The sequence below is a fragment of the Chlorocebus sabaeus genome, chromosome 4 (genome assembly GCF_047675955.1).
Source record: "Chlorocebus sabaeus isolate Y175 chromosome 4, mChlSab1.0.hap1, whole genome shotgun sequence".
NCBI classification, from domain to species: domain Eukaryota; kingdom Metazoa; phylum Chordata; class Mammalia; order Primates; family Cercopithecidae; genus Chlorocebus; species Chlorocebus sabaeus.
The window spans coordinates 22,234,220-22,258,204 of NC_132907.1; the positions used below are offsets into that span (position 1 = coordinate 22,234,220).

Sequence of the window (23,985 nt, forward strand, 5' to 3'; positions counted from 1 at the left end):
GGGCTCTGGCATCACCGAGCGTACAACGCCGGGCTGCGCTCCCCTGAGGTGCGTCCCTCAGATCCGGGACTGTCCATTAACCAGGCTGGCTCAAAGAGGCGCAGACATACTCGAACCCGGGAAAACTTATTTTATTCTCGGTTCCCGGGGTTGCAGCTGCCAGCGGCTGAGACAGCGCGTCCGCTTTGTCTCTCTGCAGTCCCCGCAGCCCCCCTCTCCCGCTTCCTCTCCCGATTAACTCCCCCGACACGCTCTTCCCCAGCTCCTCTCCTCCTCCCACTCCTTCTCCTCCTCTTCCTCCTCCTACACCACGGGCCGCGCTAATGCGCTTCCTCCCTCCCCCGGTGTCGGTCTCTTTGCATACGCGCCCCCTCCCCTCCCCTCCCCGCCGCGCCACTTATAGCGGGGCGCACCGCGGCGGGGCGCAGACTGCTCTGGCAGCCGGAGAGGAGGCGGTGCGGCGGTGGCGCTGCGGAGACCGGGTCCAGACGCCTGGCGGCAGCCGGCGCACAAGGCGCTTTCTAGCTCCCTCCCCCGAGCGCACAGCCCGCCTCCTTCCGCGGCGCCTGCAGTGGCAGGCTTGCTCTCCGCTCCGGTGACGCGCTCCGGTAGACGCTCTGCGGGTCCTGGACGCCGGGTGCGCGGCGTGGGGACAAGAGGCAGAGGCGAACGCCAGCGGTAGCCAGTCCGCGAGCCATCGTTCGGGGTGCAGTCCTCTCCCCGGCTGGCGCTCCTTTCTCCGGGGCATTCGCCACCGCTTCCCGGGGCTGAGACGACCGGTTCGTCGCCTCCTTGCCCGTGACCGACGCTAGAACTCAGTTGTGCGTTACGGCCAGTCGCCACTGCTGTAAGTTTCCCCCACTGCCCCGGACCTGTTGCAGGCGCTGCGGGCTTCAGGGGCTGCTTCGGCTGCAGGGGTGTGTTCGCGAGGGGTGAGCGTGCTCCGGCAGCCGGCAGCTTCCACTTGAGGCCAAGGGGAGCTCTTCTAGGTGCGGAGACCAGGGTGCCCGCCGCTGCCCTCCCACAGCAGGCAGGAGCCGGGCATCGCCAGAGAGGTCGACCGGCGGTGCAATGTCCGGGCGAGCCGCTGGGGAAGCGAGGAGCAGAGCTAAGGAGACAGTCAGCCTCTCTCCTCCGCGGAAAGCAGCGCTTTCCTGGGGGTGAATGTCGCGCTGCGTCGCTCCCCGCAGCCTCCAGGGCGGAGCGCGCGGAATCGTTGGCCCACGTTGCATCCTTCCCGGCTCAGAGGAAAGTTGGGGCCACGCACAGACACCCTGAGTGCGGGCATGTTCACTGCGGCGGAAGTGTCTTATAGAGAATGAATGAAAACTGCTTTCTGGAAAACTAGTTTCTTGATCTGTCGTGTTAACATTATTAGTTACAAAGGATAGGAATTGGTGGGCGGGGAGATGAAACATTGAATTTATCCACATGCAGTTTGGTGTCACACAGGCATGGCCAGCTTGTTAAATAGCTTTGCAATAAGAAGACTGGCAAGAAGCTACTTTTGTTAACAAGATCTTTATAATGTTCTATTGTTACCGGTAATATAAATGCCCAGAAAAAAATCTGCCTAGTTTCTCTTTTGATTGGATTGAGATCAGGTTCAAAACCTGGAGAAGCGGGACGCTAAGCATTGGAGGCAGAGAGCCTGAATAAGGAGCATGAAGTGAACTGAAGTTACTGTAACTGAAGCCCTTTTGATGTTCACAGTAATAGCAGCCCTTTTCTCTGTCTTCTTTGTAGACGCAGGTTAAGTAGAACTGTGCATTTTCTTGGCCACTTACTTGGTATGCAAATGTGATTTCTCTGGGGGCTTAAAAATGCTGGAAAGATGATTCATTTTATGTTGAAGGTGTGTTCAGTGACTTGTATACATGGTTTCTGCTGATATTTTGAAGTTTGCACACTTTTAAGCCAGAAAGCAAGTCTTTCCCCTTGGGTTTCCAAGTTTACTTTTTATTTTAATCAAACATTGTTGCAAGAATGTTGATTGTGATTTTGGCTGTGACGTGCTTTTCCATCTGGATGGTATCCAAGATGACAGGCTAGGCTCTTCCTTCTGGCTTGTTGGGCCAGCCTGGAACATACAGGAGCATAAACACAGGATGCGGAGAGATGTAGATCCTATATCCTAAGGTCTTCTAAACAAATTGTTTTCTTAGGTGTAGGTCTGGTTGTGAATGTTGTTTTGCACCATCCTGAATCTAACGTTCAGGGAAATGTGTTCTGGGCCCAGCCTGATTCCAGCTCAATGTGTAAGCATTTTGGTGCCTGTGCACCTAGTTTCAGGGAACCTCATTCTTCCTTCAGTCAGGGCAGCATTTGCTCTTAGCCTGAGAGGCAATAGCTTCATAGGAGTACGTAGACAGTCTATCCAGGTTTAGACTTAAAGTCTTCCTCCAAATACTTCAGACTGAATGTACTAATTAAAATAACAACTACAGTGGTGGAGCTTTGAGAATGCTAATAGATGTTTTAACCCTTTGGAAACCTGATGCATTCCCCTAGGTTCACATGGTCATTTTCCAGAACACTGGGCATTGGTTAGAATGGAGTAGACAGTAGACACTTAGCTTGAGGTGGGAGTGAGGCTGGCTCCTCACCATTTTTTATATCCCAAGTCACTGTGGAGATTACTGGGTGCTTTGTAAAGTCTGCCTAACACTGGAGCTCTAGGACTTTGTTGCTTCCTTTCTTCCACTAAGCCATGTTTACTCATCATAAAAAATTACATTCCAAAAAGGAAAGAAAACTAGTTGCATCACCTAATGGCATGAGGTATATGTGTCCTGCCCCTGCCTTTGTGGTTTTCTGTGCAGTCTCACAGTGGGGCTCACATCTGGTTGGGGAGGTGCAAGTTAGTATTTTAGCCCATGAATCTGTGGCAAATCATTCATTTGCATTTATTAATAATTCTTAGAATGTAAATTTAAAAATATCTGAATGGTTAAGGGAAACAGAGTTTCAGCTGGGCTTTCAGAACTGGCTGTTCTGTGTCTGGAACACATACTGTAACCAGCCACACAGTTTACCCTCTGGGGATAAACAACGGGATAAACAGCTTCCTTAGGAATCCTTGGACAGGCAGCTTCTTGAGGACTTCATTCCTTTGAAGTAACAGAGGGGTGGTATAAAAGAAAAGGATGAAGGCATGTGATTCAGTTTTTGAAGATGGATGACAAGCATTTCCTATGTCTCTACCCTACTGTTTTCTTACTGAAGAAAGCCAAAAGATAGCATTAGATTCTACTATAATTTCAATGTAGATACTGAGGAAAGCACTGTAGTCGGCAAATAAATTCTGGGGTGGTCCTAAATGAACAACAGCTGGCAAAATACACACACACACACACACACACACAGAGACACGTATTTTTTGATTTAAATAGAGCAGTGTTTGCATTTTGAACTCCCTCTATGCAGGTGCCAGCATTTGCAGGTATATAGGAACAGTCCTGGTGATGCACTATTTAATCAAAAGACAGGGGTGGATCTTTTGTTCTTGCAACTGGTTTTCCAAGAATTGATATAAAGCGGGAAGAACAGAAAACAGCAGTCATGAGTATGCAACTCAAAATATTCTTCTTTTTATGTGCCAAATCCTCACATTGGAAGCTGTCCAGAGCAAGACAGGTAGTTGGTGATTATGGCCAGACTTTATTCCGTGCTTTGACTAAAGGCTTGCTGATCAATATATGGTTATTCAAATTGGGGTGCTTTTAGGACTCCTCAGTGGTAGAGCTGTGTGGTTAGAAATTAATCTTTAAGTTGGGATGCCGAGGTGGGAGGAGCAGGAGTTTGAGACCCTGTCTCTACAAAAAATACAAAAAATTATCTGGGTTTGGTAGTGCACACCTTTAGTGCCAGCTACTCGGAAGGCCAAGGCAGGAGGATCACTTGAGTCCAGGAGTTTGAGGCTTCAGTGAACTGTGATTGCACCACTGCCCTCAAGCCTGGGTGACAGAGAGAGACTTGGTCTCAAAAATATGTATAAAATGAAATACATTATCTGTAACTTTTAAATAAAGGTCTGATCATTGCAGAAGTTGGCCTTACATATCCCATTTACTGTATGTGCTGGGAGACTGGTTCTTACCAAAGGACTTCTTAATGGAATTAATTGTTAGGTGTTTGTTTTACACATGGCTTTATGTTGCATGAGGCATGAAAGCCAGTGCCCATCCTGGCATTATGAGAGCAGGAGACCTGGCATTTTAAGTGGCCCGCAGTGAATCAGCTGGACTATGACAGGGAGCTGTGAGAATGAGACCTCACTCCTCTTGGCTTTTGCTGACTTATATTCTAAAAGACTTCAATGGCCTGAAAGTTGGCAATCAGGTTTTCCAAGATCAACCTGCTTTTTATGCAGTGATTTTTTTTTTAAATGGTGCAGAGTTCAAATAGCTCAACAGTGTTATAGTGAATATCTTTCCTTCTGGGTAGTCGTCTCTGGCTTTGTCCTGGAATGGCCATACACTATTCTAGAATAGTAGGTGGCATGGTCAACTACAAAGTGTTCTGTTTTTTGTCCCAAACCATTGTTGCTTTCGTTCTGCTGTTCTGAACATCAGGAGCATCATTTTCAGTTTGTTATTATTATTATTTTCAGGAGTGGAAACAAAATGTCAGTCAGCGTGCATGAGAACCGCAAGTCCAGGGCCAGCAGCGGCTCCATTAACATCTATCTGTTTCACAAGTCCTCGTACGCTGACAGCGTCCTCACTCACCTGAATCTTTTACGCCAGCAGCGTCTCTTCACTGACGTCCTTCTCCATGCCGGAAATAGGACCTTTCCTTGCCACCGGGCAGTGCTGGCTGCGTGCAGTCGCTACTTTGAGGCCATGTTCAGTGGTGGCCTGAAAGAGAGCCAGGACAGTGAGGTCAACTTCGACAATTCCATCCACCCAGAAGTCTTGGAGCTGCTGCTTGACTATGCGTACTCCTCCCGGGTCATCATCAATGAAGAAAATGCAGAATCGCTCCTGGAAGCTGGTGACATGCTGGAGTTTCAAGACATCCGGGATGCATGTGCAGAGTTCCTGGAAAAGAACCTGCATCCCACCAACTGCCTGGGCATGCTGCTGCTGTCTGATGCGCACCAGTGCACCAAGCTGTATGAACTATCTTGGAGAATGTGTCTCAGCAACTTCCAAACCATCAGGAAGAATGAAGATTTCCTCCAGCTGCCCCAGGACATGGTAGTGCAACTCTTGTCCAGTGAAGAGCTGGAGACAGAAGATGAAAGGCTTGTGTACGAGTCTGCAATTAACTGGATCAGCTATGACCTGAAGAAGCGCTATTGCTACCTCCCAGAACTGTTGCAGACAGTAAGGCTGGCACTTCTGCCAGCCATCTATCTCATGGAGAATGTGGCCATGGAGGAACTCATCACCAAGCAGAGAAAGAGTAAGGAAATTGTGGAAGAGGCCATCAGGTGCAAACTGAAAATCCTGCAGAATGACGGCGTGGTAACCAGCCTCTGTGCCCGACCTCGGAAAACCGGCCATGCCCTCTTCCTTCTTGGGGGACAGACTTTCATGTGTGACAAGTTGTATCTGGTAGACCAGAAGGCCAAAGAAATCATTCCCAAGGCTGACATTCCCAGCCCAAGAAAAGAGTTTAGTGCATGTGCGATTGGCTGCAAAGTATACATTACTGGGGGGCGGGGGTCTGAAAATGGGGTCTCGAAAGATGTCTGGGTTTATGATACCCTGCACGAGGAGTGGTCCAAAGCTGCCCCCATGCTGGTGGCCAGGTTTGGCCATGGCTCTGCTGAACTGAAGCACTGCCTATATGTGGTTGGGGGGCACACGGCCGCAACTGGCTGCCTCCCGGCCTCCCCCTCAGTCTCTCTAAAGCAGGTAGAACATTATGACCCCACAACCAACAAATGGACCATGGTGGCCCCACTCCGAGAAGGCGTTAGCAACGCCGCAGTAGTGAGTGCCAAGCTCAAGTTGTTTGCTTTTGGAGGTACCAGTGTCAGTCATGACAAGCTCCCCAAAGTTCAGTGTTACGATCAGTGTGAAAACAGGTGGACTGTACCGGCCACCTGTCCCCAGCCCTGGCGTTACACAGCAGCAGCTGTGCTGGGGAACCAGATTTTTATTATGGGGGGTGATACAGAATTCTCTGCCTGCTCTGCTTATAAATTCAACAGTGAGACTTACCAGTGGACCAAGGTGGGAGATGTGACAGCAAAGCGCATGAGCTGCCATGCTGTGGCCTCCGGAAACAAACTCTACGTGGTTGGAGGATACTTTGGCATTCAGCGATGCAAGACTTTGGACTGCTACGATCCAACATTAGATGTGTGGAACAGCATCACCACCGTCCCGTACTCGCTGATTCCTACTGCATTTGTCAGCACCTGGAAACATCTGCCTTCTTAAATGCAGTACATTCTAAAGAGAGTGAGCACGAGGTAAGAAGTTTAGCTATAGATGCAAGTCTGCATATAATGAGGCTATTGCGTAAGTTCAGTACATGGGGTGAGATCTGATCCACAGAGACTGTACTGCAGAGGTACTACCAAAGCTGTAAAAATAAGAGAGCTGGTGCCCCTAGAACCTACCAACTTGTGTTGACCACAGCCTCAGCCCCCCAATGGCATTAGCCAGTGGTTCTCAGCTTTTACTGAGCCTCAGAATCTCCTGAAGAGCTTTTTATTTATTTTATTATTATTATTTTTTGAGACAGAGTCTCGCTCTGTCACCCAGGTTGGAGTGCAGTGGCATGATTTTGGCTCACTGCAAGCTCCGCCTCCCGGGTTCACGCCATTCTCCTGCCTCAGCCTCCCGAGTAGCTGGGATACAGGCGCCCATCACCATGCCCACATAATTTTTTGTATTTTTAGTAGAGACGGGGTTTCACCATGTTAGCCAGGATGGTCTTGATCTCCTGACCTCATGATCTGCCCACCCCAGCCTCCCAAAGTGCTGGGATTACAGGTGTGAGCCACCACGCCCGAACCTGAAGAGCTTTTTAAAAACTGCCCATCCCAGAGACTTAGTTTCATTTGGTTTGGGGTGGGGTCCAAACATCAGTATTTTTAGAAAGTTTCCGGATGATTCCAATGAACAACCAGGTTGAGAACCCCTGACCTCTTTGAGAATGCCAGCTAATGTTTATTGAGCCCTCACTGTGTGCTTGCAACAGTGCCACATGGTTTCCCAAGATCGTCTCATTCTATCCTCACAACAACTCTGTGGGGAATTATTACTAGCTTCGTTTTATAGATGAAAAAACTTCATGCATTAAGGAGGCTAAGCTGCCGAGTGAGCAGAGCTTAGTAAGTGGTGGAGCTGGTCAGGAAATCAATGCAGGGGGTCTGGCTCCAGACATCTGCGCTGGAGCATCGTGTTGCACTGCCACTGAATAAACTTGAGCTTCACATCCATGACACCAATGTCATCCCAGGTGATACTCCATTTCTATTCAAATTGTGCTTCCTCAAACCCTTTGTGGAATGAATAGGGTTTAAAAAATGTATTGCCCAAATTCATTCCTAGTTTATTCTCTCCAAAATTGTTAGCTTATTTTAAATATTTTCCTTAAAAAGTAGCATCCTTTAGGGCATTTATTGCCTTTAAAGATAAATCTGTATCTGTCTTTGTAAAAGGCTGCATGTACGTAGCAGAAATTTGTGCAGATAACACTGAGCCACCTAAACTTCCCAAACTATGGCCTTTCAGACTTAATCAGTCAGGCTGCCCCTATTGTCAAGGCTATTGTCAAAGTTGTGTTTCTGCATCATATATCTGAGTACATAATAGTTGTCTGTGTATTTAAGAGTATATAATACTCTTGGCTCAGATAATTAATAGGCCTACACAGTTCAGAGTTCGCAAAGCTCATGGCTGCTTTGCTGCTAAGCATTCTTAGGCTTGGCCCCAGGAATTGCTTAGGCGTGTGTAAGTATAGCCCAGCGCACACAGAATGTGTTGATTTGTTTTGGTGATTCATGGGCTTATTACTAATAATAAGAGAAGAAAGTAACTGCTTTGGAGGAACTACAATGAAAACAAACTCATTTACTTGGGAACTTTTGGCTCTGTTTTCCCTTGTATATTTCACACCTTTGAAGGGGACTTCAAAGGGAGAAAAGGAGATCTAGGCCTAGTGGCAAGCTAAGCACAGAGGGGTTTCATCTCATTGGTCTTTTCTTTCCCCATCCCTTACAACTCATTTAGAAACATCATTAAACTTGGCCTTACTCTCACATTTCAGCTTGCTATTTGTTTTTTTTTTTTTGAGACAGAGTCTTATTCTATTGCCCAGGCTGGGGTGCAATGGCGAGATCTCGGCTCGCTGCAACTTCCGCCTCCTGGGTTCAAGCGATTCTCCTGCCTCAGCCTTCCAAGTAGCTGGATTGCAGCACCCACCACCACACCTGGCTTTTTTGTATTTTTAGTAGAGATGGGGTTTCACCGTGTTGGTAAAGCTGGTCTTCAACTCCTGACCCCAAGTGATCCACCCACCTCAGCCTCCCAAAGTGCTGGGATTAGAGGCATGAGCCACCGCGCACAGCCTTCAGCTTGCTATTTTTTTCACTTCTTCAGTTATCTCTTCCACCCTTCGTACAGTTATCAGAGTTCTGAGTTATGTCATGCTTTCCTGGAATGAAACTCCTTCAAAACAGCAGGAACAGTCAGACACCTCCTCTGGGGAGCAACTGGGCTAATAACGTCCCACACCAAACTGGTTTTTTGTAGCCTTGCTGGCATCTCAGTAATCTTGAATAAACAAATGCTCTGAAAGTGGTTATTTCATTTGAGATATGAATGCATGACTCACCTCTAAAGCAGGTTTAAAGAACCTCCTAGGCAAAAGCATCAATTAACAGCACACTTAGTTGGGTGTTAGTCCAGAACTGACTATATTTGCACAGAAGAGCCATAAAAATTGCTACCAGGGTGGTGGTACATAACGACAATGGGCAGGCTGACTGGCATCCTTGGAACAAGATAAGGAAATTAAGGCAGAAAGAGGAGAGAAGCCACATGTGTATTCTGGCCCTAGTTTTTTAGTTCTAGACCTTTCTGAGTTTTAGGTTGCTTCTCTGTCAAATGAGTGGTTTGATCTATAATTCCCCTGTGATCTATCCCAACTCAGACTTGGGTCAATTGATAGGAGAATTAAAAGAGGTGAAAATACCTAGCCCAGTGATTGGCATGTAGTAAGTATTCAATATTCAGTTTAGACCCTAACTTACTGTGAGATAATGGCAGTGGAATTAGCTTTGTGTGTGGCAGGAAAATGAGGTTTCTTTGACTTTTATCTGCTTGTTATCTTTAGACTTCATTTTTGGTTCCTCCTTTTTCAGCCCAGAGTGAACATGTTGGCAAACACTTGACTTCACCCTACCCTGGGTGTTTGAACTGAATCATACCCTTCCAGTCCCTGGGAAACAGAGCAAGTAAAGTGTTAATTTATACGTGAAATAACATCCTCTTGTTCATCCTTGGTGCTACCAGTGAGAGAGTCAAACACATAAAAACTAAATTTGACAGGGCCAAGTTTGCTGCTTTTAAAGGGCAGCGTAAGCGCCTGATCAAAGCCACTCTTTGAATTTCCGACAGGGAGAATGTTGGTTAAAATTTCTAAAGTTTACTACACAAGATAGTGCTAAAACATTTAAGAGGGGGTTGGAGTGCCCTAAAGTGCTGGGTAGGTAGGTCTCAGTCCCAAACTGCAAATTCCTCTGCCCTCCAAATGTAGGTGTTAACTGAATTAATACAGTGTTTAACAGAAAGTTTCCTTAGGTCTTAAAGCTCATCCACCAAGGAGGTTTTATCTGCCTCCTGCTGCTCTGTCAGTGGGTGGGAAGGGCAGAGAGGAAATTACTTTGATTATCCTCTGTTTTCACGGTGCCCGTGTGGCCTCAACCTAACTTAGGCTTTGATTTGCTTTGTTTCTTCTCTAGATTTTTTTTTTTTTTGGTATGTGTCCTTTTTTATTTTCCCGTTTGAATATGCAATTTTGGGGGGGTGGTGTGTATTCCTTTTTTCCTGTTTGAATATGCGATGTCTTGAAATTTTATATTATTACAAGATACATTCTTTTGGCCTAATGTTGACATATAGGTTACAAGGAAGTGGAGGTGGGGCAATGACACCATAGTCTAAGGAATGCCTTGAAAGCTTGAATCACTGTTAGGAAACAGCCAAAAGAAACAACTCATGAAATGAATCAGGCTTCTGAACACACAAAAGCAAAGTGGGAAGAATTCAATGCAAGTCATGAGTGGCTCCTCCAGAATTCCCTTTGTCTGTACTTAGAGTTACAGCAATAAGGATACAAAAGCCGTCTGCAGAATTTCCCCAGATGAAATGAGAAATAAATAAATGGGAAGGGTGAGCAGTGTGAGGAAATGTAAGCTCTATGAAATGTGCAGGCTTTGTGGTTACGGCACTTTGAACTGATATTCACGCTTGATGTAGGTAGATTCTGTAGCACTGGTATGCCATAACTGCCGGCATCTAAGTGTGGACTAATGAACTTTGAGAATAAACTCCAACCTTGGGCTGTTGAGGCCTGATACGTTGTCATGTGAAAGGAAGCGAGACTGATTTCTGCCATAATGGATAGCAGAGATGCGTTTAAATACGAGGATTAGTATGTCTGCCTCCGAGATGGTAAAGTTACTTTGGAATCTTTCATGGGACATAGGCCAAGGAGGGTTTGCAGAGGAATCTCCCTTCTTTTCACCCTTTAGTGATCACTTTACGGTGGCTCTGTTTAACCACAGAAATAAATTTTATGAATGTTGGAAGCAGAAGATGGCAACTCATCATAGCATCTAGACATATAGGTTTGGATTTGAACGTATATATACACTTAGGAAAGAAGTGAAGGTCCTTCTTTAGACACCACTGTTTTTGTCAGGCCAGCCATCTGCATGGATGCGTACATGCACACTTGTGCATTTAAGGCAAGCACTTCAAATATCTTTGCACAGTTCCTACTGAACATGTAAGACCTTTGGAAGCAATATTGTCCAGCTCCATACCTAGTTTAATTTTTAAAATTTTGTGACTAAAAAGAAAAATCTTAACTATGGCATCATACAAATCCTTCATGCTTTTTTGTTTTGTTTTTATCGTCTGTTTCAGCTCACTCCATCACTCGATGCTATAATATGAGGTTTCTACTTTGAAGAGGCCAAGTTTAATGAAGAGAAAAAAAGGAAAAGAAGTTAAAAGAAGTTGCAAGACACGAATAAAATCTGCTGCAGCTTGTAAATGCTCTAACTGGACATGAAGGCAGGGGGCGGGGGGGGGGGGGGGTGGGATTTTTGGTGCAAGTAGCACATGGTTTAAATATGAATGAACAAACCTGTGATCTAGTCCTTGTCTTGTAATTGTGGATTAATGTCAACGTTAATCAGCCCCCTCAAAGGGAGAGAAAAGCTGGACCTTTTCCCTTGCTGTACCATATTCAGCATTTGATTTCCATGGGCTCCACCATTTATGTGTAAAATTTGAAATGGTTGTCACCTCTCTGAGGAGAGAGCTTGAAGCCTCCACACCAGCTGCTGCTGGAGAGTCAAAGCCCAACTGTGGGTCCAAGGGGGAAGCTGGCTGGGCTGGCTGAAGAATGAGGACCACTGGACTCTCCGTTAATCTCTAAGGGGTCTGCTCCCCAGGAACGTTTCCGAACAATGGGGACTTTGTTGGTAGCCATTTGGTAGATGTTCTTTTCTATTTATAAGTGACTTTAAACTTTTCCTTGGCTGTTAAGAAGTTTGTTATAGATTTAGCTATTTATTGTTTGATGCCTGCATGCTGAAACAATGCCTACAGCTGTCTTCACATGTATGGACGTGTGTGAATGGTTGTATGTTTTGCACATTTTGTGGCTGTTGAGATGTGCTTTGCTGCACAAACATGAAAACTTTTGAGTTACAATTTGGAGTATAACTGGAGGGTGGGTTGGGGAGGGGTGGATTTTAAAAATGTCAAGACAGGGAAGGATGACAAAATGGAAATTTAAATGACATCCTAGAGGTAGAAAAACCGTGGAGATCACTTTTCTCAGACTCACCAGATTTTAATGGGATTTCATGGGGTTTGGTTGTGCTGATGGGGTAAGGGAAGACTTCTTTCTGCCCTTCTCCCCACTCCCATCTGATTTACCTAATTCAGTCTCAGCTGCTGAAATTTGGAAAGGACCAAATTGCTTTACAGTTTTTTTCTTTGTGTAATATCTTGAAATCCTGGAAAATTCTATGGAATAGTTCTGTATATAGGACACAGGTAAAGGCATTGTCCAAAGTTTATTTATTTATTTATTACCTTATGAGAATGCTTTGCCACAACCACAGTTAATGGGAAAAACGGAAGTATCACAGATGGAAATTAACTCACCAGATTTCTTGACCCGAACTCCTTCTCTTCTTGCTATATGATTTAGCAAGTTCTAGAAGGTCTCCAAGACAATAATTACATTGGCACAATGTATACTTCAGTGCTCACCCTTAGGCAAATCTCTTTTTAAAAAACTCTTTGGTGCACGAGTAACACATTTGGCCACAAAACACCAAAGAATTGTAAGCAGTGGCCCCTATTGAGAAGTTTTCCGGCAGAGTTGGAAATCAGTTGTGAATACATTCTTTGCTAGTTGGAGTGCTTGTTTACTAAGCATGTGCCGTCGTAGGTATTAGTGCTAGTCTCAAATAGGTGCTTCCCCCGAGGTGCGGGGGAAGACCAAAGTTTGCAACTTGAACTGCTTTTGTCCACGTTTCTCACATTGCTGTATTTTAGAAAATAGGGGTTAAGACTGATAACAACCTTTTACATTGTGACCGTGTTTGCATTGTCTAATGACAGATAAATCCTTAACATTTCTCTCCACCTTAGTACTTTAGACTAATTGTGCTTGTCCATCCATGCCATGAATGAGTGGGCTGTAGTTGGGCCAAAATAAATGAGCTGTTGGAAGAAAGGAATAACAGTACTTTCCAGCAGTCAGTCCCTGGTTCCTAGATGTGTTCTAAGCAATGCAAATGTCTAATTGTCCCCCAGTGGGCATAGTCAGTGTCGTTTATATTGTAGCAGTTACAGCTCTGTAGTTTATGATGCAAATCTGCCAAGAGAGATGTATGTGTCACTGCATGGCTTCTGAAAGCAGGATGAATTTTCTGCAGCTGTTTCAAAGTTGGGGTCTGTCCTTGAATCCTCTATTAATTACTGTGTGTGAGCCAGAGGGAGCTGTGGTAAGGGTTGGGCCCCCAGCCTGCAGGGAACTTTCTGGACTCCTGCTCTTTGAATTGATATAGGCATTTGGTCTCACTACTTGACCATTCTCACCCTGTGAAACGTCCCACACTTTGAAGCAAATACAATTCACAGCACAGTACACACAAAAACCTTGGCATAAGACAGAGAAGGTTCTTCTTATTTTGTGGGCTGGTTGCTGTAGAAACACATAACAAAGGGCAGCCCTCCACTTCTGGTATAATTGTGTAGCCGCTTTTCTCTGGGCTTGACACCTGTCTTGAATAAGAGTGATTAGAGCCGCATAATGTCCCTCTCTTGGCTATTGACCATGTGGTTCACGTACAAAACTGTATAAGTTGAAGGAAAATGTTCATGTTCATATGTACTTGTTTGCTATGACTACATTTTGAGGTTTTGTAAAACTGTTATTTTTTTTTTTTCACAATGTGAAACTGAAGGTCAATAAATTATTAGAGATTTTCTCTTCATTATGTGTGTGGGTCTTTATTTGAATAAGACACAATTTGAGGCATTGTAAACTTGTGCCTTTTCTCGTTTGTCCAAAGAAGGATCGTTTCAGATATTCCGAACATGTTTTATTTCACCATTTAGTGATATTTGCAAAGGTAATTTTGCATACTAAGTAAAACTTTTGTTGACCATTAGAGTATCTCTTTAAGCAAAACAAAATCCCTCATTTATGGGTTATTCGCAGCTGGGAATGTAACAAGTCACACGCCATGCGATATTAAGACAGAGTACTTTATGTTAGAATGAATTTAGTTTTTTGAAATCCTCACGTGGGTTATATTTTGACAGAAAGCTGTTAGAGAAGGAGCTGGAGTTCAATCCTTTTTTCATCTGCTGACATCTGCTTTAGAAATCATTTAAAGTGGAAATATATGCATATTATTTCTGTACTGCAACAGAAAAGCACAAGTTTAACCCCTCATGGATACCTAGCTTCTTCCAAGCCGATGGCTGTCCTAGCTGGCTCTGCAAAAGGCCAGTTGAAGCCTCCTGCCCCATCTCATGATGGCTTCATGTCACACTGAGATGCTCCTTTATCGCTCAGATTGGAACCCTTACTGTTTCAGTGTGCAGAGCAAGGTTGGACATAACCTTTTCTGGGTAGAAAATAAATATTACCTAATTGGGAACTCTAGGAGAGCTCACAAGTAGGCATAATGCAATTACAGCCTTTGGACTTTGATCAAGATGCCAGAGCAGATGCCTTGGGTTTGACAGGAGGATCATTCGGTTCTGTGCCGTGTGAAGCTGGTCTAGAGCCAAGCCTTTGGGGACCAGTGTCAGCCCTCAGATTCCAAGTGCATGATGTTGAAGACCCCTGGAAACCCTGTTGATGACAACATATGGATGACACTAAATGACAGGGAAGAAGGGCAGGTTAGTTAGGAGTTGACGGATGGGATTTAGGCTCAGGAAAACATCTTGATGTTAATCCCTAGAGGGGTTGAGAATGGTTCCTATAGAAATGATCGTGAACAGATATTTCATTCTCTAGAGTTGTTTCTCTTTATCATCTCAGTTGGAACATGTAGACAGATTAAAAAGATACTTCAAATTCTTAATTTTCATTCATTTGGAAATTTGATTTCATTTAGATAGATCACACCAAACAGTGGCTATGGTAATAAAAATCTGGCCACAGTAGGGAAACGGGTTGGAGGTCAGCAGTCCAGGGCCGGGACAGCACCCTGACGAGGCCATCAGGCCTCATGCTTGCAGGATGGCAGCTGCACCTTATGGCATCACATCTGCTTTCCAGGCAGCAAAAGTGCGGGCAGACAAAGGGGAAAGGGCTCAGGCCAGAGGACATTCTTCCTTTTTCTTGGAATAGTAATAGTTTACCCGAAAGGCTCACTGGGAGACTTACACTTACCTCTCAGTGGCCAGAACTGGGATACGTGAACTTCCCAAGATAAAAGAGAGCCTGGGGAGGCAGTACTTTTATCTGGCACACTGCCACCCCATAGCAATGTGATTTAATTAGTAAGGAACAAAGGGAGAGCAGACGTTGGAGGGGGAACTACACAGATTATTCTCTGTAGTAGGTAGGCTTATCTATTACAGCAATAGTTCCCAGCCTTTTTGGCACCAGGGACAGGTTTTGTGGAAGACAGCTTTTCCATGGATGGGGACTGGGCCCAGAGGCGGCAGGGATGTTTTTGGGATGAAACTGTTTCACCTCAGGTCATCAGACAACAGATCAAGCTTGTCCAACCTGCCACCCAGGACAACTTTGAATGCATCCCAACACAAATTAATAAACTTTCTTAAATTATTTGTGATTTGTTTTAGCTCATGAGTTATTATTAGTGTATTTTATGTGTGGCCCAAGACAATTCTTCTTCCACTGTAGCCCAGGGAAACCAAAAGATTGGACATTCCTACATTAGATTTTCATAAGGAGTACGAAACCTAGATCCCTCATATGTGCAGCTCACAATAGGGTTCGAGCTCCTGTGAGAATCTACTGCCTCCGCTTCCCGGCTCCGCTGATCTGACAGGAGGCAGAGCTCAGGCAGCAATGCTCGCTCGCCCAAGGCTCGTCTCCTGCTGTGCCGCCCACTTCCTAAGAGACCACGGGCACTGGTCCGTGGCCCAGGGGCTAGGGACCCCTGTACTACAGGGAATCATTAAAGAGTCAACGTAAACTATAGCCACATTCATTAAGTGATGAGCTGAGATTGTGCTAAGGACCTGCTTTACAGTTATCTCATTTAATCCTCATGACAAATTGAGGTGAATAAAGGGAGATTTCTTAACATCTCTGAGCCATAGATCCTCTGCCTGTAAAATAAGCATGACTAACATTCCTTCTAATAGAAAAATTCAATAATATAAGAAATTTAAGAGCAAGTACCAGGTTCAGTGCCTGGCACATAGTAGGTCTTCAGTAATTTTTAGTTGTCATTTTAAAACTTTATGGGGAGAGAGACACACATAAAAATCTGAGTGCTTATGCTGTGCCAGGGACTGCGTTAAGGGTTTGCATGCCTCTCACCTTGTTCATCCCCGCTGGCAACCCTGTGAGAGCAGGCGCTATTATTACTCTCAGTTTGGAGATGAAGAAACAGGTCTTGAGAGATTATATAACTTGCCCAAGGGAGTGGTGGAGGTGGAGTTCAAGGCACACTCTGACCTGCTCCTCCAGGTCCAGGAATGTAGAGGAAGGTGATTCACAGGGCTGAGCCTGACTGTGAGAAACCCAGGGCTGCCCTGCGTTCCATTGTGTGGGGAACACCGACTCTGTGAGGTGGTCTGAGGAGACCTGCGTCTGGTGAGCCCTGCCCTGGACATGAGGACTGAAGAAGCCAATGGAAAGAGTTGATTGAGACTCAAAATGTTCCTTGACAGCCAGTTTCAGAAGATAAGGTTGTAGAGAATTTAAAAATAAATGGGGGCTCCTGGGTGGTTGTTACACTTGATCACTCATTGAGCTGTACACGGATGCTTTTTGTGCTCTTCTGTTTGTAAAATGTTAATTGACTGAGTGATTGAATATACCCGTGGATCATGGCCAGACCATGTATAAAAATGGAACTCTGACCCCCAGTCTGCAGCAACCAGCCTAGGAAACCCACACATTGTCTGCAGTGATCAGCCCAGGAAGCCAGCCTGCTCTCTGTAAGTCAGACCTGTAAGAAGTTAGACCACTATCTCTGGCAACTGGTTTAGAAAGCCAGATCATAACCCCTGTATTATTCGCAGTCAGCCCCAAATGGCCAGGACTTGATTAATAACTGACTACTTCCTTGATTTTCGTCCTTGCTTCTAACTAAGGACCAGCCAGAGAAAGCCAAACATGTACCCCTACCCAGACACCACAGGATGCCCACTTCTGGTTGACCCACTTGCAGCTTCCCCATGCCAACAGGCTCCAATCAAACCTGAAGACATCCCTTTCTTCCCCACACTGAAATTTTCCCTTTTCTCCGTCTTCCTTTGAGTCTCTGCCAAAATGCAAGTGACAGTGGCTGACTCCCTTGCTATATAGCAAGCTCTGAATAAACAGTCTTCGCTTGTTCACATTTGGCTGGTCATTGTTTATTTCCACAGACAAATGTTTGCTCAATAAAATAATTAAATGTTTCAATAAAAAGGCTCACAAAAATGAAGTGGGGACCAACATTCTGGGTTCTAGGCAAGCTGGGTTTTCAGAAGGTTGCTGTTATCCTCCTGACAGAGTAAATGAAATGTACACATGCATATAGCATGAGAAAAATGGGTTTTGAGTTAATGGGCTTGAGATTAGGGCGTCTGGTTTGCAAAAGGAGAACGGTTGCTTTGTTTGGGAATATTTTGAATAAAGTGAGAACACTTAAATAAGTTTTATAGCCATATTCATGGTGCGCATGAATGTACAAATAAATGCAAAAACTTAGCAGTTAATTCCTGGTCTTGCCTGTCACAAATCTTAAGTGCTTTGCCTGTCTGACACATACTCAGACTAAGCCATCTGTCCTGAATTTGAATTTAATCATAGACAATGAATTTTAAGGCTCTGTTACATGTCAAACATTGGACAACTAGGTGCAAGACCTAACTTTCAGAGGGAAAAAAATGTACATTGAGGCATGACGATGAATTAAAAGCAATTTGACTAAGTAAATTATAAATCTACCATAATCTGGTCCAGCTCTACTTACAGCCCAGCTCTCTTTGTGAGTCCTGGGGAAACCAAATGAGACAAAGTTTCTGTCTTTCTCTCTCTGGTCCTGTTTCCGTGGCAACCATAATCTTTATCTCTGCAAAGATGGGGGACTGCAGCAAGAAAAGGCAGTTGGAATTTCAGCAAAGACTCTCACTAACCCTTTTCTTGTGTTATCAGATGATTCGTTTTGTTATGAAAAGTTATTTTACACCCGCTTTTTAGATAACATGGAGAGGGTTTATTGGATATTCTAGAAAGACTGTGAGGATTTTTTTGTCCATGAGATATGCTAATATTGTATCCACAAAGAAGATGAAATCAGCTCCTTGGTAGACACAAACTAGGCACCTGCAAAGTGGGAACTAAAATCTCTCTTTCTCTCTGAGGCTCTAATGAACACATATGAAAGCTCTAAATTGCAAATACACCTGCCCCACTCACCCACCCACATACATTCTGGCCAAGGCATTGCTGCCAGGGGAACCATTTTCAGAGAACAAATTTTGTAATTTTGAAATAATCTCTATACTCTGAGGCGAATGAAAGGAGAAAGGAAAAGCAGAAGATAACCTTGTGGGGATGTTTCTGGTAGTGGTGGCCTCTTCACAGCCCTTTCTGGTACTTTCAGAGGGTCCACCTATTCGAGAGACAGGGGTGCCAATCAGCACTCTTTTTCAAAACGGGAATACCTCAACTGCATTTTGAGGGCTGTTAGTCATTCACACATTTATATGAATCAGGTCCATCTGAAGGCTGGGTAGGCGGCTGGGAGTGGGGCTCAGACCTAGGGGAATACCAGGAATTAGGAGGCTTGTAGGTGTGGGAGAAGAATGAGAAAGGCAAATTTTTACGTCAAAGTGTTATGTCTAGAGAGGGGAAGAAATGAATAGGCAGAGCACAGAGGATTTTTAGGGCAGTGAAACTATTCTTATGATACTATAATGAGGAGTACCTGTCATTAAACATTTGTCAAAACCCGTAGAATGTGCAACAGCAAGACTGAGCCCTAATTAAAGCGCAGACTTTGGGTGATAATGATGTGTCAGTAGGAGCCTAAGAAATGCAGGTTGTAAGAAAGGTACCACTCTGGGCTGGGATGTTGATAGGAGAGGGAGGTTGTGTCTGTGTGGAGCTATGAGGTATCTGGGAACTCTGAACTTTTTGCTGAATTTTGCTGTGAACCTAAAACTACTCTTAAAAAATAAAGCCTATAATGCTCTCCTCTCCCCTAAACACCCTACAAAAACAATGGAAACAAAAGGAGTCTTTTAGGGTTGTCAGATAAATTGTTTAATAAAACAGAGGGTGTGTGTTTTTTTTTAAGGTTATCTTGAATGAACTCCAGGTACTGGAAAGAGAGAAAACTCTTTCCCTCTGCAATATTGTCAAATATACATTTGGTCCCCTTCTCCTTACATACAGCTCCTAAAATCCTTGGAATTGCTAGAGTGACAGGCGTCTTTTGTATTCTAATAAGAAGACCGGTGGCTGGGGGCCCCTAGGTAGCTTCAGGGTGAGAGCTGCATAGGCATGATTAGAGGACTGAGATTTTTAGTCCCTCCAACTCTGTGGGAGGCCAGGACTGAAAGTTAAGTTGATCACCAATGATTAAGGATGTAATCAATCATGCTTACATAATGAAGCTTCCATAAAAACCCAAAAAGGGCTGGGCTTGAGAGCTTCTGGATAGCTGACCACATGGAGGTTTCTGGAGGGTGATGCATCCGGGGAGGGGATGGGAGCTCCTTGTCTCTTCCCATATATCTCACCCTATGCTTCTCTTCATCTGTATCCTTCCTAATGTACTTACAATAAACCAGTAAACATAAGTAAGTATTTCTGCGTTCTGTGAGAAGCTATAAGTAACAAGTACCAAACTCAAGTAGGAAGCTGTGGAACCCTGATTTCTAGTAAGTTGGACAGTGGCGACAGGCATCTGAAACAAGGGCAGTCTTGTGGGACTGCACACTCAGCCTTTGGGATCTGACACTATTGGTACTGACAGGAGACAGAAATACTGAGTGGAAGAGGGCAATTACCCAACAAAGGCCCCACCTGCAAGCCTGGGAACCCATGGCCCAAAATGGAAGCAGGCATTCCTCTTTTTTGCACTGAAATGTTGCCTTTTGGCCTGCCACATCCCCCTATCCTGTACCCATATAAACTCCAAACCCCAGGCTCCACAAACAGATGAGCAGATGAACAGAAGAGCAGAGGAGCAGAAGAGTGGCGTAGCAGAGAAGGAGAGAAGAGAAGGAACGCCTGAACGTCAAGAGGAGTTTGGCTGGGGACAGTTGGAGAGGAGATCAGCCACAGAATGGCCAGATTCCAGGGGAAGATCATCTTGCTACTCCATCCTCTTTCCAGCTCCCCATCCATCCCGCTGAGAGCCACCTCCACTACTCACTAAAATCCCCTGCATTTACCATCCTTCAATTTGTCCATGTGACCAGATTCTTCCTGGACGCGGGACAAGAACCCAGCTACCAAGAGGGCACTGAGCTGGTTAACACTTAAGCCGTCTGTGGATGGCAGAACTAAAAGAGCACTGTAGCATGCCCACTAGGGCTTTGGCAGTTGCAGGCCCTCACCCCCAGATGCTACTGTGGGACTGGAGCCCAAAAGCACTTGCCCCAGCTCCTGCACCTGCCTGTCTGCATGCCACCCCTCCCATAAGCGGTTTGAGCACTTGGCAGTGGGAACAGATGAGCCATACCCCTGTTGCACATCTTGCGGGGTGAGGGGGGCCCGGGGGAGTGGTCAGGCAACTCACCTGTCTCACTATCTCCATGCAGATAGTGTCAGATTGAATTGTATTAGTGGACATCCCACTGGTGTCTGCTGCAGAATCTGCAGAATTGCTTGGCTGATGTGTGGGAACCCCCACCCCTACTCTGCGTCTCGTGTTGAAAGTATTGAGTGACCGAGTTAGTGTGGGAAAAACCCCATTCAGTTTTTTCCCGTCTCTAACACTTTCATTCCTGCATTCCTTGTTCCAGGACCCAGAATCAGGCCAGCACCAGTGGAAGCTCAGAGAATGGAGTCCTGAAGCCTGACCCAGAACCCAGATCCACCAATTATAACATCACTTCCAGGAGGATATGAATCCTATATTCTCAGCAACCAGCTGTCAACTCACTCATAAGTTAATGCTAGCCTGTATTTTGGCAAATACCTATACATAGTTATACCACTCCCAGTATAAATACTGAATCAGAAATTTCTATTTCTGTAATATTTTACTTCTTAGAATACTTAGTGTTCAAAATTTAATTACTGCAGTATATTTTTATTTTCCTTTTCAGGTGTTTCCTTGGGGCAGAAAGTTAAATGTCCATATGACTAGAAATTTATTTCTTCATTCATTTATTTCTGGGGAAAAAACAACCATGAAAAGGGTAATATTCACTGACGGAAATGTGGAAATGTTCAAAAAGATAAACCAAACCATTTGGGAAGAACAATGGCCCTTTCAAAGAGTTCCACTAGAGCTGATTAGAGATAGCTGGAGGGAGGCAGAGCCTTCCTCTTGCAAGGCAGTAGGTTAGTCTTGCTGGCCTGTGCTAGGGCAGGATTCCTGAAACTTCCTGTGAAGAGGAGGCCTTGGGACCCCTGGGGTAGAGGAGGCATGGGGTGGGGTGCAGAGGCACGATGAGGTTGTGTAGATGCTGCTGGGTGCACTTTGCACCCAGCAAACTGAAGGCTGTGAGGAGGATGAGTCTAGGGCAGTGACTGCTGGCATAAACTCTGGAATGGCACTCACAGGTTCTCCTGCTTTCCAAGAACCGGGGCCAAAGGCAGAGAACCCTGGAGTCCCAAGGTCCCTGGGTGGGCACTGCTTGTGCTTGGTCATATAACATTCAGTGAGTTACAGAAGGCTGGGTGGTGAGCTGTCATTAGCAGATGTCTTCCTACCTCTGAGAACAAGGGATAGGCATTACTCCTCCCTTTGTCTCTAAGGATGCTGATACATGCTGTCTCAGAACCAGAGGGGAGAGGAGTTGCCTTGGAAGGGGCTGCTGGAATTGCACCTGGACACCAGGGGCCAGGCATTAGCCCTCCACGAGGAGCAGAAAGAAGGGGAGACAGAGAGAGGAGACCACCTGTCCATCCTCCTCTCTCCAGGCTTAGGCTACGTACACAAACTCCTACTCACAGGTGGGCCCAGAAAGATATAAGAGTCTACGATGGGCACAGCATTAGTCTCTGTGAACTATGGTGACTGGTAGAACCTATAAGAAAAGTAAAGTAAGACAGGTAAAGGAGAGGAGCAGCTTGTGCCCAGCACAGGAGCCCCACTACCCACTACCAAATGGGAAACATCAGGATTTAGAGAAAATGTTTTCTTGTTTGTTTTTTTTTGAGACAGGGTCTCACTTTGTTTCCCAGGCTGGAGTGCAGCAGCGCGGTAATGGTTCACTGCAGCCTCGATCTCCCTAGCTCAAGCAATCCTCCCACCTCAGCCTCCCTATTAGCCGGGACTATGGTAGTCACCACACCCGGCTAATTTCTGGGTGTGTGTGTGTTTTTCTTTTTTGGTAGAGATGGTGGTTTCCCTATGTTGCCCAGGCTGGTCTCAAACTCCTGGGCTCAAGCGATCCACTGCCTCAGCCCTACAGAGTGACGAGATTACAGGTGTGAACCACCACACCCAGTTTCAAAAAATGTTTTCTATTCTTTGCTTTCCTTCACTGGGGTCTGGCCTGGGTTGTGATCTGGAAGTGCTCCCTACCTTCTCCAGCTCTCCCCGCTTTATTTCTTCGCTAGAGTTTCTCCCTATAAATCTCTTGCTCACTGAATCCTGCCTTTTGTCCGCTTCTTGGAGGACCCAAACTAAATCAGGAGGGTTACAACTACAGACAAGGACTGAAATCATTCCTACCTATCACTCATTTCTATGGCCCTATGATTTCCTGTGTGGGTAGGGCAGGTGTAGGGGCAGGTGAGGGAAAGACTTTAGAGGGGACGAGTTTGCCCTAGTGATCCATCTTTGGGCAGCTCACTTCCAGAGGGATTGTTTCTTCCCCTTCTTTTTATATTTTGGGAGACGACTAAATGGTTTTGAAAACGTCTCAGCGTTTGGCATCATCTGCCTAAGCATAGTGATATGACTGCTCTGTTCACAACTACGCTGCAATTTTGGACAAAATTTTCAGAGCATCTGAGCACCTAACAACACATAAAAACTTGGTGGTAATTTCAAGATACGTAACATCTGCTTATTTCATTTTGTTACAAGACACCTGGGCAAAAACTCTTCCTAACTCTGCCCCATAAATGAGCTAATATCCAATTAGAACATTCTGCTTAACAGCAGTAGCAATTATCCTGTGGCAAGCTATAAAAAAAACCTTAAAGGTATGTCGCTTCCTCATGATAACAAAACAAAACCATTATTTTTCTTTGTAGCTCGGATGGGCCATTTGCTAATGTCTTACCAGTTCTAACAGCTTATTTTCTGAGAAGGAAATAGTCATGGTTTCTTTGAGAAAAACTAGTCCTCCTATCTTGGAGTTTTAAATAAAAGGACTTGGGAGCCATTTAAGGTGCATTGTAAAATAATGTGGTTCTACAATAGCATTATGGCCCCGCACTTTCCAATCATTTTAAAAGCATGCCTATTATATCTCTTCAAGATTTTCTAGTGGAGACCTTTGAGCATTGTTATGAAATAGATGCCAAGGACACTGAGTTCCACAGCGATTTCTCCTCTCATTTTTTTTTTTTGAAACTGCTAGAATGTAATTCAGGAAAAAAATAGATTGATTGAATACATCTGCAAGGACCCTGTGGCTTTGGAAGCAGAAGAAGCCCACCCTGGTCACTCTCAGTTTATTATATATCCTGACCCCTCTTCGGCACGTGTCTTTCTTCAGGTCAGTTTTCTGTTTCTTCTATATAGTTTTGGAAGATGCCTAAAGAATAATGCCTTGGAAAAGACCACAAGTTGACATCACTATTATAGGTGTACTTTGGTCAAGAATTAGGCTGCCGCAGACATCCAGGCCTGCCTGAGTCAGTTGGATTGTTGCGCAGGCGCACACCTCCACTTGTTCTATAACCTGTTTGTGTAAGCTCCTTCTT

General features: G+C 45.1%; 1 protein-coding gene across 1 annotated transcript; it reads left to right on the forward strand.

Moving 5' to 3' along the window:
* The first annotated feature begins 739 nt into the window (after positions 1–739).
* On the forward strand, positions 740–13,711 carry ENC1 (ectodermal-neural cortex 1). Its single transcript, XM_007975271.3, has 3 exons — positions 740–847; positions 4,613–6,427; positions 11,118–13,711. The coding sequence occupies exon 2, from the start codon at positions 4,626–4,628 to the stop codon at positions 6,393–6,395; it is 1,770 nt and encodes a 589-aa protein (XP_007973462.1). The 5' UTR covers positions 740–847; positions 4,613–4,625; the 3' UTR covers positions 6,396–6,427; positions 11,118–13,711.
* Positions 13,712–23,985: the final 10,274 nt, after the last annotated feature.